Raw genomic sequence first — 14,800 nt, 5'->3', positions numbered from 1 at the left:
CTTGAAGAAGCCAGGTTAACTATAAATGTACTGGAACTGAGCGTGATCAGGCTTTGCCTAGTTCATTGGACCGAGTGCCTTCAGGGTTGTCCAGTGCATATTCAGTCAGACATTGCCACGGCCGTGGCTTCTGTCAATCACCAAGGGTGCACCAAAAGTGTCCTGGCTGGCATCCTCCAATGGGCAGAAAGCTTTGTTCCATCTCTCTCCGTTGTTTACATTCTAGGAGTGGAAAATTGGCAGGCGCATTTCCTCAGTCGACAGACCTTGGATCGAGGTGAATGGTCTCTTCATCCGGAGGTGTTCCAGCAGTTGTGCCTTCGTTGGGGCTCTTCAGATGTAGATCTGTTGGCATCTTGGTTCAACAAAAAAGTGCAATGGTTTGTGGCCCACTCTCGGGACCCTCTGGCAAATGCCACGGACGCGCTGGTGGCCCCATGGGGTCAGGATCAGCTGATTTATGCCTTTCCTCCTCGCAAGTTGCTGCCAAGACTTCTTCGCAGTATCAATGCGGAAGGGATTCTGGTCATTCTTGTGGATCCGGACTGGCCTCGCTGAGCTTGGTATGCCGACTTGGTCAGGCTAGTCGCAGACTCTCCTTGGAGACTTCCTCTCAGGGAGGATTTACGGTCTCAAGGGCCAATCTTCCATCCTTGGCTTTGACAGCTTGGCTATTGAAAGCCAGGTGCTGAAGGACAGAGGAAGGTCTGCTTCAGTGATTCCTATTCTGCTTAAAGCAATGAAAGCAACTTCTAAGAAGATCTCTCATCGTACATTTTCATTCAAAGTCCCGACCTTCTTTTTCTATTCAATCGTACATGGAAGTCGCATATTGCGTGGTGTGAGTCTCTTGGGGTTCCCCCCTTGCTCTTACTCGGTGGCTCGGATCTTGGCTTTCCTTCATCGGGGAGTTGATCAAAAGTTAGCCTTGAGTACTATCAAGGGTCAGGTTTCGGTCAATTTTCTTCCAAAAGCCACTACCTGCCCATTCCCTGCTGCATAGTTTTATCCAGGGGTTGTGACACTTGGCACTTCCGGTGCGACTTCCGTTGCTACCTTGGGACCTTAATTTGGTGCTGTCGGTTCTCCAGAAACCTCCTTTTTGAAAGTATTTGGGAGATTCCCCTGCTTGCCTTGTCCCAGAAAGTGGTCTTCTTGGGGGCTATTACTTCTGCGTTTAGGGTGTTGGAACTGGCAGCCTTGTCCTGTTGTTCTCCCTATCTAATGGTTCACAGGGATAAAGTGGTACTTTGCTGGATCCGTCCTTCCTTCCGAAGGTGGTTTCCAATTTTCACTTAAATGAGAACATTGTGTTTCCCTCTGTGTCCTAAGCCTAAACTTCCTAAGTAAATAGCATTGCATACTTTGCATGTGGTTTGGGCACTCACGGTGTACTTGGCGACTGCTGAGTCTTTTTCGAAAGTCAGATTTGCTCTTTGTACTCACGGATGGCCCAAGGAAGGGGCTGCCTGCGTCTGCTGCTACCATTTCCAGATCGATCAGACAGACAGTTGTGCAGGCTTATTTAAGGGTCAGGTTCCACCTTTCCCTGTTAAGGCAAATTCTACTCGGGCGCTTAGTGTTTCCTGGGCTTTTCGCCATCAGAAATCTGTGCTTCAGGTTTGCAAGGCGGCTACCTGGTCGGTCTGTTCACACTTTCACAAAGTTTTACAAGGTGGATGTGCTTGCATCTGCCGATGCCTCTTTGGCCACAAAGTTTTGCAGGCTGCCTTTTTAAGGGTGTTTGTCTCCCTTGAGAGTGTTTGTTTTTTCAGGTGGGTCTCATCTTGTTGTTTCTGATGAGTCCTATGTTACCTGGTTGTCTATGGTTTAGCCTTGCGGAATTCTGCTGTTCCCACCCCTCAATTTTATGGCACTGCTTTTGGACGTCCCTACTCGTATGAAGATCAGAGACTGCGTCCGTCAATGAACGAAAGAGAAAAATTGATTTTTGTTTTACCATAAAATCCTTTTCTCTGATGTTCGTTGATGGCTGCAGTACCCGCCCCATCTATTGAGTTGGGTTGGTATATTCTCTGCACTGCTTTGATACAAAACTGACATCCTATAGCAGGGAGAGAGGGTACACCCCCTGGGACTGCCCATAGGCGTAGCCAGAACTTTTTTCCAGAACTTTTTTTCTGCCTAGTGTCCTACTCCTGTAGGGGGCAGTATAACCCTACTGATGTGAAGATCAGAGACTGTGTCCGTCTATGAACATCAGAGAAAAGGATTTTACGGTAAGACAAAAATCCAATTTTTTTTTCAGTGGTTCAAAACTTTTGTTGGCAATGGTGCAGGAATTTACTCGTAAATGTTTATCAATTTATTTCTTTACCAAAAAAAAAAATGCATTCTTCATTAATAATTCTGCTCCCAAAATGAATGTGCTGTAAATTGCCTCCAGCATTTCTTCTGTTGCTTCCTGCTGGAGGCTGCTATTTTTGTTGAAGCTCAGAGCAGTCGCTTCCTTTATTTGAAACACTCCCCCACTATTTTTGTCTCAAAACGTTTCACTTTCTTCAAATAAAAGATGTGCATTTCCAGCCTTGATTGTATGCCTTGGTGAAGTTGGAGAGGAAGGCTGACAAAAGCTTTAGTCCTGTTTCACCTAGGCTTCAGCTTGTGTAAGAGCGGTGTGAACAGCAAGCTTTGACAAAGCATTTGCAGAGATTTTGGCAAGTTTTTTGAAGCTTTAAAGTACCATTCAGTTCCAGTTTGTAAATATTGAACACAAATCCTAATCAAATAGTTGATTGCCACTTTAAGCAGGCTTCTTCTGCATTCAAAAAACTGCTGCCCAAATATTGTGTGACATAAAACGGTTGCAACACACTCCATTTTAATCTCCAGGTCCTTTGCTTAAAAGAAAACAATGTTTGGGGGGTTCTAAGAAATTTTCTGTGCAAAATGCAGATGTTTACATGTATGACAGAAATGTCAAGATTTGACCTGGGAGTCAAGTGGTTGATTCAATTATGTAGGTGGCAGTTTGTTTCCCATGTACCTCTGCATGATAACTGATTTTCTGTTGTACCTTTTGCTAACTGTATTGGGTATATAGCCTATTCCTGTGTTCCGAGGTGCCATGCCTTGGCTGCATTTGAACATTTAGTTTATTTTTTTATTTGCGTATTGTCTACAAACTATTTTATGTGCTTTTCCATTTTTAGATTGTCACTTCGGCCTCCACAGACCTGCAGGATTACACATACTACTTTGTTCCAGCTCCCTGGCTCTCTGTGAAACTGCTAAGGCTTTTACAGTGTTATCCTCCCCCAGGTAACAATGTGTCCGATCTCAGTGTGCAAGCAATAACCTATTCATGCTTAGGCTGGCCATACATTATACAATTTTCTTACAATTTTCTGTACAATTTTCTTTAGATTTACCTTCAACTATGTAGTACAAAGGTCTGCCTTATAGGATACAATTGAAAGTGTTGTTGAGTTTTGAGCTCCTATTATATGGTTTTTAGTAAATCTAACAGAAAATTGTACATGTATGGCCACATTTGCAAGTCATCAAACTAGTGGGGATGTTTTAATTTACAGACAGAAGTTTATATCAGCCCTGTAGTGTTATTTGTCCTGCATTTAGCTATATCCTTCTTATTCAGGTCTACAACATGCCTTATGGAATTAAATATAGCTCCAAAGAGCTCTTGTAAAACATGCAGCCTTAGCTTATGTCTTGGGCAGTTTCATGTGCATTTTCTGCTATGCCAAAGGTTTCACATTCAGAACTTTTACAAAGAGAGCACACTTCATGACCAGTAGTTAAACACCTTTTTGTTGCTTGATTACATGACCAAGTTTATCATAGTTTAAAGAGTAATAGAGGCTATATTGCCGCCTCCAGGAGTAGGACTAGGCAGAACAAAAACACCTGGCTACGTCCATGGGCCACCATCAGCTGGTATATAACCCCCCCCCCCCCTCTAGGTAATTGGTTTAAATCTGTCTAGTCAGGAGTAAGGACCTAGGCTCCCGGGTAGGATCCTCTGGTCCTAGCAATTTTTTCTCCTTCCTTACATCATTTTATTTTTTCTCTCGGGTGATCTACAATAAACTGCCAGGCTGGGCAACGGCTGGATAACTTGGATCCAGTGGTCCCCCCAGCCCAGCCAGCGAGCGGGTGCAGACTGCAGCTACGCACTAGGTCGGCCATCCATAGCCTCACAGACAGAGGCTGGCCCGCAAGGTAAACGTCTCGCAGAGTGGCATATGGCTGGGCTTGGGTCTAAGTCGTATCAGGCCCTTGGCCGACAGCTCCCCTACTTTGGTGGTGAGGATTCTGTCTGGAGTGTTACCTGCATCATGGAAGGTTAAGTACCTCCAGGGACGGTTACCAGGGACGGCTCTTCACATCCTTAAATCCCTCATTGAGCTTGGCTTCCCTACTCCCTTCCCCCCCTTTCTGGACCTGGAGTCTGGTGGGGGTCCCAGGGCAGAGGATGCAGTGGAAACCCCTGGGGACTCCCCCCGCTATCCCCACTCTGTAAGGGTTCTGGGATACTTTTTTCAATGCCCTGGTAGTCTGGAGGGGTCCCAGTGTAGGAGACTCCTAGGTTCATACCCTACTGTTTGCAGTGTGGGTGTAGTGCAGGTGGGTCCCGGTGCAGAGTGCTCAGCGGAGTGTCCCCTAACGTGTGTCCTACCTTCAGGGGGGCCCCGTGGAGCATTGCAGAGGGTGCAGGAAAGTTCTTGGCAGCATACTTCAGCATCTGTATCTGATGGTAGCCATTTTCTCTTAGTCTGGCTGGTCTCCAGTTGGCGACCATGTTTGTGCAGCCTGATGTCATGGGGGGGGGGGCGCATACTTCCTTAGTCCCTGGAGCCGACCGAAGCCTCGTGGGAATGCCGAAGCTCCTTTTCCTCTTCCTGTGCCTGGGACATCTGAACAGGGATGGCGTCCATGGTGATGCTGGGCCAGAATTGTCAGCGCTCCTCCAATCAGTAGGGTGAGTCCTTTTGGGTCCCCTGTTATCTCTCTCTCTCTCTCTCTCTCTCTCTTTCTCTTTCTCTTTCTCTTTCTCTTTCTCTTTCTCTCTTTCTCTTTCTCTTTCTCTTTCTCTTTCTCTTTCTCTTTCTCTTTCTCTTTCTCTTTCTCTTTCTCTTTCTCTTTCTCTTTCTCTTTCTCTTTCTCTTTCTCTTTCTCTTTCTCTTTCTCTTTCTCTTTCTCTTTCTCTTTCTCTTTCTCTTTCTCTTTCTCTCTCTCTCTTTTTCTCTTTTTCTCTTTCTTTCTCTTTCTCTCTTTCTCTCTCTTTCTCTTTCTCTCTCTTTCTCTCTCTTTCTCTTCTCTCTCTCTCTCTCTCTCTTTCTCTTTCTCTCTCTTTCTCTCTCTTTCTCTCTCTTTCTCTCTCTCTCGACAGGTACCTTGAGCCTGGAAGGGGGGGGGGATCCTTTAGTGGTGCTAAAAGATTGTTTTTGTACTGCAAGGTCTTCCTTTCCTTATGGAGTCTCAGGGTCACATCTCCCCCACTGACCCCCTCATGGAGGTGGCAAGTCCCTCTTAACCCCAACTTCCCATGGTTGCACTGACGGTGGTCCTGCAGTCCTTAGTGTCCTGCTTGGAAGTGGTGCGTGGGCAAAGGCCCAGGAGGAAGCGTTTCCTGCTCAGTCTGTCTCATCTGATTCTGAGCCTGATGCCACTGTGGACGTAGCCCATCCAAGGGGGGCTTAATATCACACCCCCAAACCCATCCAATAGTGAGGATGATTCCTCCATGGTCGCAGCAGCGAATTAAAAAGCGCTGGTGGACACACTTATCACTGCAGGTGCGTGAGACTTTTAAAAAATGGAGGATGCGGCTGATGTAGCCACGGATGTGGCTGTGTCGTCTGGTACGCACAAGTCACCTCACACTCCAAAGGTGTTTCGTTATGTGCCTTATTTTGACAGGTTTTCCTGTAAGAAATGGAAACATCCAAAACTTACCCTTTGTGGTACCCAAACGTTTAGCTGTACGTTACCCTGTTGATGAGTCCCTTTTAAAAAAGTGGACTAGTCCACCAGTGGTGGACCCTTCTGTTTCCAGGTTGAACAAAAGCAACCATGATCCCAGTCGAGGAATCCTCGTCCTTAAAGGACCCGGCTGACAGGAAAGCAGAGGCTGTGGCATACAGCATGTTTACTATTGCTGGTTTGACATTGCAGCCAGTCTTTGCCTCAGTCCTTGTGTCTCAGACTCTAACTGAATGGTCCAAGCTTTTGCACCAGGGTCTGGTGGGGAGTAGGTTTCCGCTGCCTATGTTGATTTAGCAGACCAGTTCGTCCATGGACTGCAGTTTATTTGTGATGGAGCTTTGGATACAGCTCCTTTTGCTGTCCAAACTTTGTTTCAGCAGAGGTGATTAGGCATGTGCTGTGGCTTAAGAATTGGTCCACAGACCAAGACTCTAAGAGCTCTCATTGATCTGCCCTTTCAAGGTGGTCGCGTATTTGGGGCTACCCTGAATTACATCATTAAGGGTGTCACGGGGGGGGGAGAGTACCTTCCTGCCAGAGTCTAGGGAAGGAGTCTTGTCCCAGATAGGGGCCCTCCTTCTCGGCACATAGAAAATTCCTTTGTGCTTCTGGGACGAAGAATAGGAGAAATGGATCTTTCAAATCCTCCCCGGGAGGTTCCAAGCCTCCTTGGTCTGGTAAGCCTAGAGCTAGCTTCTCCAGACCCGCAGAGAAGACCCCCTTCAGCATTAAGGTCTGCCACCACCCATAATTGGGGTGGGGGGATATCTTCACTGGTTTCCGGCCTTGTGGACCTCCTTCATGAGCGTCAAGGGGATCCACGAAATTATTATTTTGGGGGTACCCAGAAAGGGGGACAAAGCTTGTTCTCTTCAGGTTTTTTTCGGTCCTGAGTCTGCAAGTTTTTTCCGTCCTGAGTCTGTGTGGATTTAATTCCTGCAAAGGTTCAGGTGATGTCCAAACTACCTAAGGTCCCCCCTATCCCTGTCCAGGTCTGATTCGAATTCTAGGGGGCGGAGCCTGTTATCCACATCTTGATATTCTTTCTATGCATGTGACATATCTTTTATGGAAATAAAATTTTTAAACGGAGAGCACTAGTATCTTTCCTCTATCTTCCCTATATCTACACCGAGATTGCCTTTATCCTCGAAAGGAAATCGCCAGTTCTGACCTGCTAATGAACATGAGGTGTGCGGCCATCCATTTTTTGGTGAAGGCGATCATGAGCACTGGATAATTTACAAGAGCACTTGCACGTTTTTTGATGTTGCACATTTTTTGCTATTTTGCACATTTTATTCGGGACATTTGCATTTGTTTAATTTTATTGGTCACATACTATGTTTAATACTGCATTTATCAATTTACTATACTATTGATGTGCCCGGTTGAACATATTTGATTTGTATTTATTATTCACATTACCTAAAGTGGCGCAGCACTGTTAGCTAAGTTTTCTGATTCTAATTCTAACCAGGGTGGTCCTTCCTCTGGACAAACTTCAGGAATCCCTGGCCATGATTCACCGGCTGCTGTCACACAGATGGCTCTCTCTCCCATTTTGCATACAGGTTCTGAGTCTGGAGGTTTCCACCTTCAAGACAGTTCTGTTTGCACAGTCCTACACGCAGCTCCTTTTAACAGGTTCGGCTCCAGAGGACAGTATGGAGGTTCGTGGCGAGATCATGAATTCTTCTGGCATACGCTGTAGGCATCCAAGAGCCACGGTAAGGCCAATATCGTCCTTCAGCAACTCCTGCGAGGAATCAAGGGTGAGGATCTTCTAGGATGTTCTAATCAGTCTGGTGGCCATAAATGTCCCTTGGGGGCTTCCTCTCAGAGAAGACCAGTTGTTCCAAGTGTCGAGCTACTATCCTGCTTTAATGTCGCTGGTTTTAATGGCTTGGCTATTGAAAGCCAGGTACTGTGGGATAGAGGTCTGTCTGGATCATACTATCCCTACTATGGGGAAGTCAATGTAATTTTCCAGCAAGATATACCATCGTATGTGGAAAGCGTACATTTCTTGGCGCTCATCCTCGATCCTTTTTTGTTTTCTGTGGCTCGGATCTTAATCTTTCTTCAACAGAGTATTGATCAGACATTGGCCTTGAGTACCATCAAGGGCCCGGTGTCTGCCCTGGCAGTCTTCTTTCAGCGATCCCTAGCCACGCACTCTTTAGTTTGTACCTTCATTCAGGGGGTTCGACATGTAGCTCTACCTGTACAGTCTCTTTTTTGCCGCCATGAGATTTTACATTTTTATTACTTTCGGTTCTCCAGAAACCTCCATTTGCGAATATCTGGGAGATTCCGTTGTCTACGTTATCCCAGAAGGTAACATTCTTGGTGGCTATTACCTCGGCATGCAGGGTATTGGAATTGGCGGCATTATCCTGTCGCAGTCCCTATTTAGTGATTCATAGGGATAAAGAGGTTCTTCGTCCCTGTCCATCATTCCTGCCCAAAGTTGTCTGTCTTCCATTTGAATGAGGACATTGTGTTGCCTTCCTTGTGTCCCAAGCCGGCTCATTCCAAGGAATTTGCTTTGCATACCTTGGATGTGGTTCGTTGCCATTTGGGTGTATCTGGCAGCTACTGAGTCCTTTCGGAGGTCAGACTCGCTTTTTGTGGTTACTGACGGATCAAGAAAAGTTCTGGCCGCTTCTTCGGCTACCATTTCCAGAAGGATCAGGCAGCCGGTGACTCAGGCCTATTCCATTAGAGGACAGATTCCACCTTTCCCTGTCCCTTTCCTTTCCCACATCTTCAAAGATGTGGGAAAAATGGGTAATTTTTATCGCTTTTGTGTGCCCTAAAATTAACGTATTTTTTTTTCCCCTAAACTTTTTACTGAAATTTTTGCATTTTTTAGTGGTAGAGCAAACTTTTTAGGTCACATATATTACCTCAAAAGGACCATTTTATTCTCTAGGGTGTCTGCTTTCAGAAAATAATATATAACGTTATGGGGGGGGGGGGGGGGGGGTAATCTTCAGGCCTAATATAATTTATGCATGTGTGCTAAAAATGCAAAAAACGGCTCTGGCAGCAAAAGGCTTAAATGGGCCCGAACTCAGATATCGTTTTTTTTTTTTTTGTTTTGTTTTGTTTTGTTTTTTCGGATATAGATCAGAGTAATCTATTAAAACACCTCAACTAGGGAACCTAGAGCTACTTTATTATCCCTAGTGTTATCATAATGTATAACCAAAAGCTTGTCAACTGACCTCTGTTAAATGGAAAGATTAAATATTTTGGATCCTTTATTTTCTTGATTTTAATTTTTGTTTGAATACATGATACTCATCTACACCTTTCTGGAGAGTAACAATGTATTTTCTCTTGTTCATTGACGGACACAGCTCCAGAATCTTCTTGACAATTGGGGTATACTGCACCCTACAGGAGTAGGACACTAGGCAGGAAAAAGCTTTACTACGCCTATGGGGCGGTCCCAGGGGGTATACTCCAACTTCCTGCTATAGCGTTCAGTTTATTTCTGCCTAGTCAGGAGAAAGGACCAAGGTCCTTGTGAGGATCTCTGGTCCTATCGTTTTTTTTTTTTTTTTTTTTTTAACTGTTTTTTTTCTCATTTTATTTTCCTGTGAGAACTACAATCAACTGCTGGACTTGGCAATGGACTGGATATTCTAGATCCTTGCGGTCTCCCCAGTCCGGCCAGCGAGCGTGTGAAGAACTCAGCTCCGCGCTAGGTCGACCGCAACATGGCCTCACTTGATGGGCTGGCCTGCGAGTTAAACGTCTCGTGAGGGCACATACAACCTGGTTCAGGACTAAGTTGCAGCGTGTCTTCTGGCCCACAGCACCCCCATTCCGATGGTATGGTCTGCCTGGAGCAGTGGCCACCCTGTACCATGGCATGATAATGTCCCCCCTTCCCTGGTGGCCTTTTGGGGTGGACGTGGGCCCCTCCCTAGGACAGTCGGACTCCTGGGTTCCCCTCTCTCCTGCCCCCACTCTCCCCCCAGACCCTCTAAATTTCAGTCACTGTGGGTCTTTCAGGTCTTTCAGGCCTTGCGGGATCGCATTCGGCGGCCTCCCCTGATTTATGTTTCGGGGTGAGCTTAGTATGTAGTCCACGCGCTTCGAGGGCTCAGATAGTGAGGTAATTCCTCTTCTACTGCAGCCGTGCATGAGAAGGCGATGGTGGATGCACTGGTTGTATTGGTGCGGGCAACTTTAAAAATGGAGGATGCAGCCGGAGGCGCCGGTCCCCTTTTGATACCCGCAGCTCCTCAAAAGTAGCAAAGGTACTCTTTTTTCCCACCTACTTTTACAAAATTGTCGCAAGGTCAGTGGGGTTGTCCTAAACACAATGTGCAGTGTCTAAGCCTTTCACTCAGTATCTCTTTGAGAAGTATCTGTGGAATAAGGGGATAGTCCCACCTGTGGTGGACTTTTAAATTTTTCTGGTGGAGGAGTCTCCGGTTTTTAAAGATCCCTTTGACAGGAGAGCCGAGCCTTTGGTCCGCCACATGTTTACTGTGGCGGGTTCTGTCCTTAGGTCGGTGTTCACCATAGCCTTGTGTCCCAGACTGTCAGAGTGGGCAAAAAATTTTGCGCCAGGATCTGGAGGGGGAACAGCTTCTCCCTGCCTTTGCAGAGCTGGCAGACCAGTTGATCCAGGGGTTGCAGTTTGTCTGATGTCTCTCTGGATGCAACGGCCTTAGTCTCTAGGCTGTCTGACAGCAGTGGTCCTTCGGCGCAGGATATGATTGAGATGCTGGTCTGACAGGCCAAATGTCCAAGAAGTCCTTATCTGATCTTCCCTTTGTGGGGGATCGCTTGTTCATTTTTCCTGGATGATATCATTAAGCAGGATCTCAAGACAAGGGATCTTAGTCTGGAAGGACCTCCTCCTGAGGTTCCAATAGGACCTGGTCTGGTAAGCCGAGAGCGGGTCCTTCCGGATCTGTGGACTTCTGTGATTCAAGACAAGTGGGTCCACGAGCTGATTCGGTCCGGCTACAAGATTGAGTTTCGGGCTTGTCCTCCAGAGGTTCTTTCCTTCCAACCTGTGTTTATCCCCAGACCACCTACGAGGTCTCTTTGTGGTGGTGCAAGACTTGCTACTACAAGGGTTGATTGTTCTGGTTCCAGAGTCGGAACGTTTCAAGGGTTTTCTTCAAACCTGTTTACAGTTCTCAGGAGGGAAGACGAGGTACAGCCAATTCTGGACCTCAAAGCTTTGAACAGCTTTGTGCGGGTACAGATATCCTGAATGGAGTCCATTTGTACGGTAGTGGCATCCCTACATCAAGGGTGGCCTCTATCGATATCAAGGACGCTTACCTTCATATTCTGATATGTCGGTCATCCGCACTTCTCAAATCGTGGCATTAACCTTTGGTCTCGCCTCAGCTCCTGTGCCTTCATAAAATGTTGCCATTGTTGCACCAGTGGGGGAATTGCGATACTGGAGTACCTGGACAATCCTCTTCTGCAAGCAGAGTCTCCAACTGCTCTGACAGAAAATCCGGTGATTACTGTGCGGACACTGCAGGAGTTTGGATAGAAATTAAATTTCCAGAAAACTGCTCTGGTTCCATCCACCAAGTTGGACTATCTGGGTCTGCCTCTGGACTCTGCCTCAGGGTGTTTCTCCCATGGGACAAGTTCCCAAAGCTGCAGCATGTAATTCGGCTCCTGTTGTCCAGCAGTCACTCATTTCTCAGGACTTGCATGTGGGTGCTAGGCCTGATGGTGTCTACCTTCGAGGTGGTTCTGTTTGCACAGTTCCACGCGTGGCTTCTGCAAGGGAGATTTTTGCCAGCTGGGACAAGAATCCAGTCTCTAGATAATCTGATCAAGTTGAGCCAGGGTACGAGAGGGTCCCTAATTTTGTGGTTTCTCTCTGGCAATTCAGCATGGAAAATCTTTTCTTCCCCTGTACTGGACAGTGGTCACCACAGATGCCAGCCTGCCCGGGTGGGGTGGCGTTCTCGGCATCAGACTTTGTCTGGCACATTGGACGAATCCCCTTCAGGGGTGTCCGGTAAGGTTTCAATCTGACAAGACCACGACCATGGCTTATGTCAATCACTAAGGGGGCACATGAAGTGTCCTGGCGGCTCGGGAAGTAGCCGACATTCTAAGGTGGGCAGAACACTTCGTTCCAGCCTTCTCTGCTGTGCATGATCCAGGGGTGGAAAATTGGCAAGTGGATTATCTCAGTTGTCTGGCATTGGACCAGGGAGAATGGTCACTTCACCCGGAGGTGTTTTTATCAGTTATGTCTCCAGTGGGGAACTCCCGAGCTGGACCTATTGGACTCTCAACTCAACAGGAAGATGAAGAGGTTTGTGGCACAGTCTCGGGATCCTCTGGCCAACGCCACAGACGCACTAGTGGCTCCTTGTGGCCAGTATCATCTGAGATCCGCCTTTCCCTCTCTAAAAACTTCTGCCAAGACTCCTGCAAATGATCGAGGCAGAAGGGATTTCGGCCATCCTAGTGGTTCGCCACTTGGCTCCCCCTGTGCGGTTTCGGTTGCCCCCATGGGATCTCAATTTGGTGCTGTGGGTTCTTGAGAAACCGCCTTTTGAAAATATTTGAGATTCCTCTGCCTACATTGTTCCAGAAGGTAGCCTTTTTGATGGTGATTACTTCTGCCTGCAGAGTGTCGGAGCTGGCAGCCTTGTCTTTTGGTTCACCTTACTTGGTTCAGAGATGGTGGTGCTTCGCCCTTGTTAGTCGTTCCTTCCTAAAGTTTGTCTCTGGTTTCCATCTGAATGAAGACATTGTGTTGCCCTCTCTGTGTCCTAAGCATCCTGAGGAAATTGCCTTGCGTTCTCTGGGTGCAGTTGGGGCGATCAGGGTGTACCTGGCGGCAATCGAGTCTTTTAAGAAATCGGATTTACTATTTTCCCTCACGGATTGACCTTGCAAGGGGTTGGCTGCTTCTGCCGCGACCATTTCCAGATGGAACAGACAGACGGTAGTGCTGGCCTATTCAATTAAGGGTCAGGTTCCCCCTTTTCCTCTTGAGGCGCATTATATGCGGGCGCTTAGTGCCTCCTGGGCCTTCTGCCATCAGGTGTCAATGATGCAAATTTGCAAGGCGACCATTTGGTCTTCTGTGCACACTTTCACAAAATTTTACAAAATATATGTGCTGGCATCTGCGGATGCAGGTTTTGGTTGGTTGAGGGGACTAGTCCTTGAGGGTGTATTTTTTTTTTTTTTTTTTTTCAGGTGCGCTTGTGTTCTTGGTTGAGCTCCATGTTACCTGGTTGGCTAAGTTTAGCCTTTGAATTTTTTTTCTGCTGTTTTTTCCCACCCCTCAGGTTTAACACTGCTTTGTGATGTCCCAATGGTCAAGAAGATTCTGGAGCTGTGTCCGTCAATGAACTAAAGAAAATACTGGATTTTTGCCTTACCGTAAAATCCTTTTCTCTGTTCATTGACAGACACAGCACCCACCCCTCTATTGAGTTGGGTTATTTTTCTTCTGACACTGCTTGCATCCAAACTGCCTATAGCAGGAAGTGGGAGTATACCCCCTGGGACTGCCCCATAGGCGTGGTAAAGCTTTTTCCTGCCTGGTGTCCTACTCCTTTGGGGGGCAGCATAACCCAGTGGTCAAGATGATTATAGAGCTGCGTCCCGTAAATGGGCATCAGAGAAAAGGATTTTGCGGTAAGAAAAAAATCCAATTTTCGTTCACCAGATATCTTGCTCTTGGTCAGTGTCAACTGTGAAAATGCATTTCTGTAACTGACAGTATCATCATAGAATTGGATTATGCACGCAATAGCTTAAGGCTACCAAATCTTACAAAACAGATTTTCTTCATTAGTGTCAGATAAGCTAAACTTGCATTATTTTTTTTCTCTTTCGAAAAATTATCTAGGACTGTTATTTTGTATTTGGATATTGACAGTAAAACTGAACTCCTTGCTGACCGATGAAAACATGGTTGATGTTTAGGTCTTTGTACCTGCTACAGATTTGTGCCTGCCGGAGAATTCTTGGCCTTTTTGATAGCTTCCCTCAGGCCTGTACCATAAGGCCAATTTTACTCTAGACCAATGCAACTGAACATTCTGGTAGTATGGGACAAACCGACTCTGTTACTGGACTCTCACTTATGTCTAACCCCTAGGGCCAGACCTTTCTTATCCTTGTGGATCAACCTCCCTGACGGTATTCCCAAGTGTGACTCGGGGTTAACTTTCAGTACCAAGAGTGGTAACCCTGAGCCACACTCGGGATTACCCCGCAATGTTACTCACCTTCCCTGCGCTCCCCCACCTTCCTCCCCGTCTTCCTCAGTCTCTCCCCGCTCTGTGCATGGCAGATTGCCGGCACTTGCCTTCCGGTTCCCTCCCTGCGATCATTGCGACGCAGGCGGGTGGAACCGGCGGCAAATTCAAAAGTGTAAAAAACACTAAATGACATAATACAAAGCTGTGATCCTAACACTGTATCATGCCATTTCAGCACAGGATTGCACCTGGTGACTTTCCCAGTGCCCTGCCTGTACTTTTCCAGTTTTGTGCCTGGAAAATTTTGAGCGACCATGGCGTCCAAAAAGTGTTTTTTTGTTTTGTTTTTTGCGCAAAAGCGCTTTTAGACGAACTGGAAAACAGCGACAGCGAAACGGAGTTACTTAAACTGAGCGATAGCGATTAGGTGGAAAATTCGTAATCAGGTACGGAAAGTGACGGCAGCGACGATTCTGATGTCTCTTTATGGCACATAGCTTGTGGAATTTGGGAAGTATATCAAATGATTCTTCAGAATTTCCAACGGAGCTATGTGCCAGAAAGAGACATCAGAATCGTCGCTGTGGTCACTTTCC

General features: G+C 46.7%; 1 protein-coding gene across 1 annotated transcript in view; it reads left to right on the top strand.

The window, feature by feature from the left end:
* Positions 1-14,800, top strand: part of LOC309565092 (AP-2 complex subunit alpha-2-like) — a 201,100-nt gene that overhangs the window by 106,441 nt on the left and 79,859 nt on the right. The window contains exon 7 of the mRNA XM_082269852.1: positions 3,174-3,282. Coding sequence (XP_082125978.1) covers positions 3,174-3,282 — 109 coding nt within the window. The remainder of the gene's footprint in view (positions 1-3,173; positions 3,283-14,800) is intronic.

This window comes from Pelophylax lessonae, assembly GCF_965119305.1.
Source record: "Pelophylax lessonae genome assembly, chromosome: 10".
Taxonomy (NCBI): domain Eukaryota; kingdom Metazoa; phylum Chordata; class Amphibia; order Anura; family Ranidae; genus Pelophylax; species Pelophylax lessonae.
Note: the sequence above shows the minus strand (reverse complement) of the source record. Positions and strands in the feature narration are given on the sequence as shown.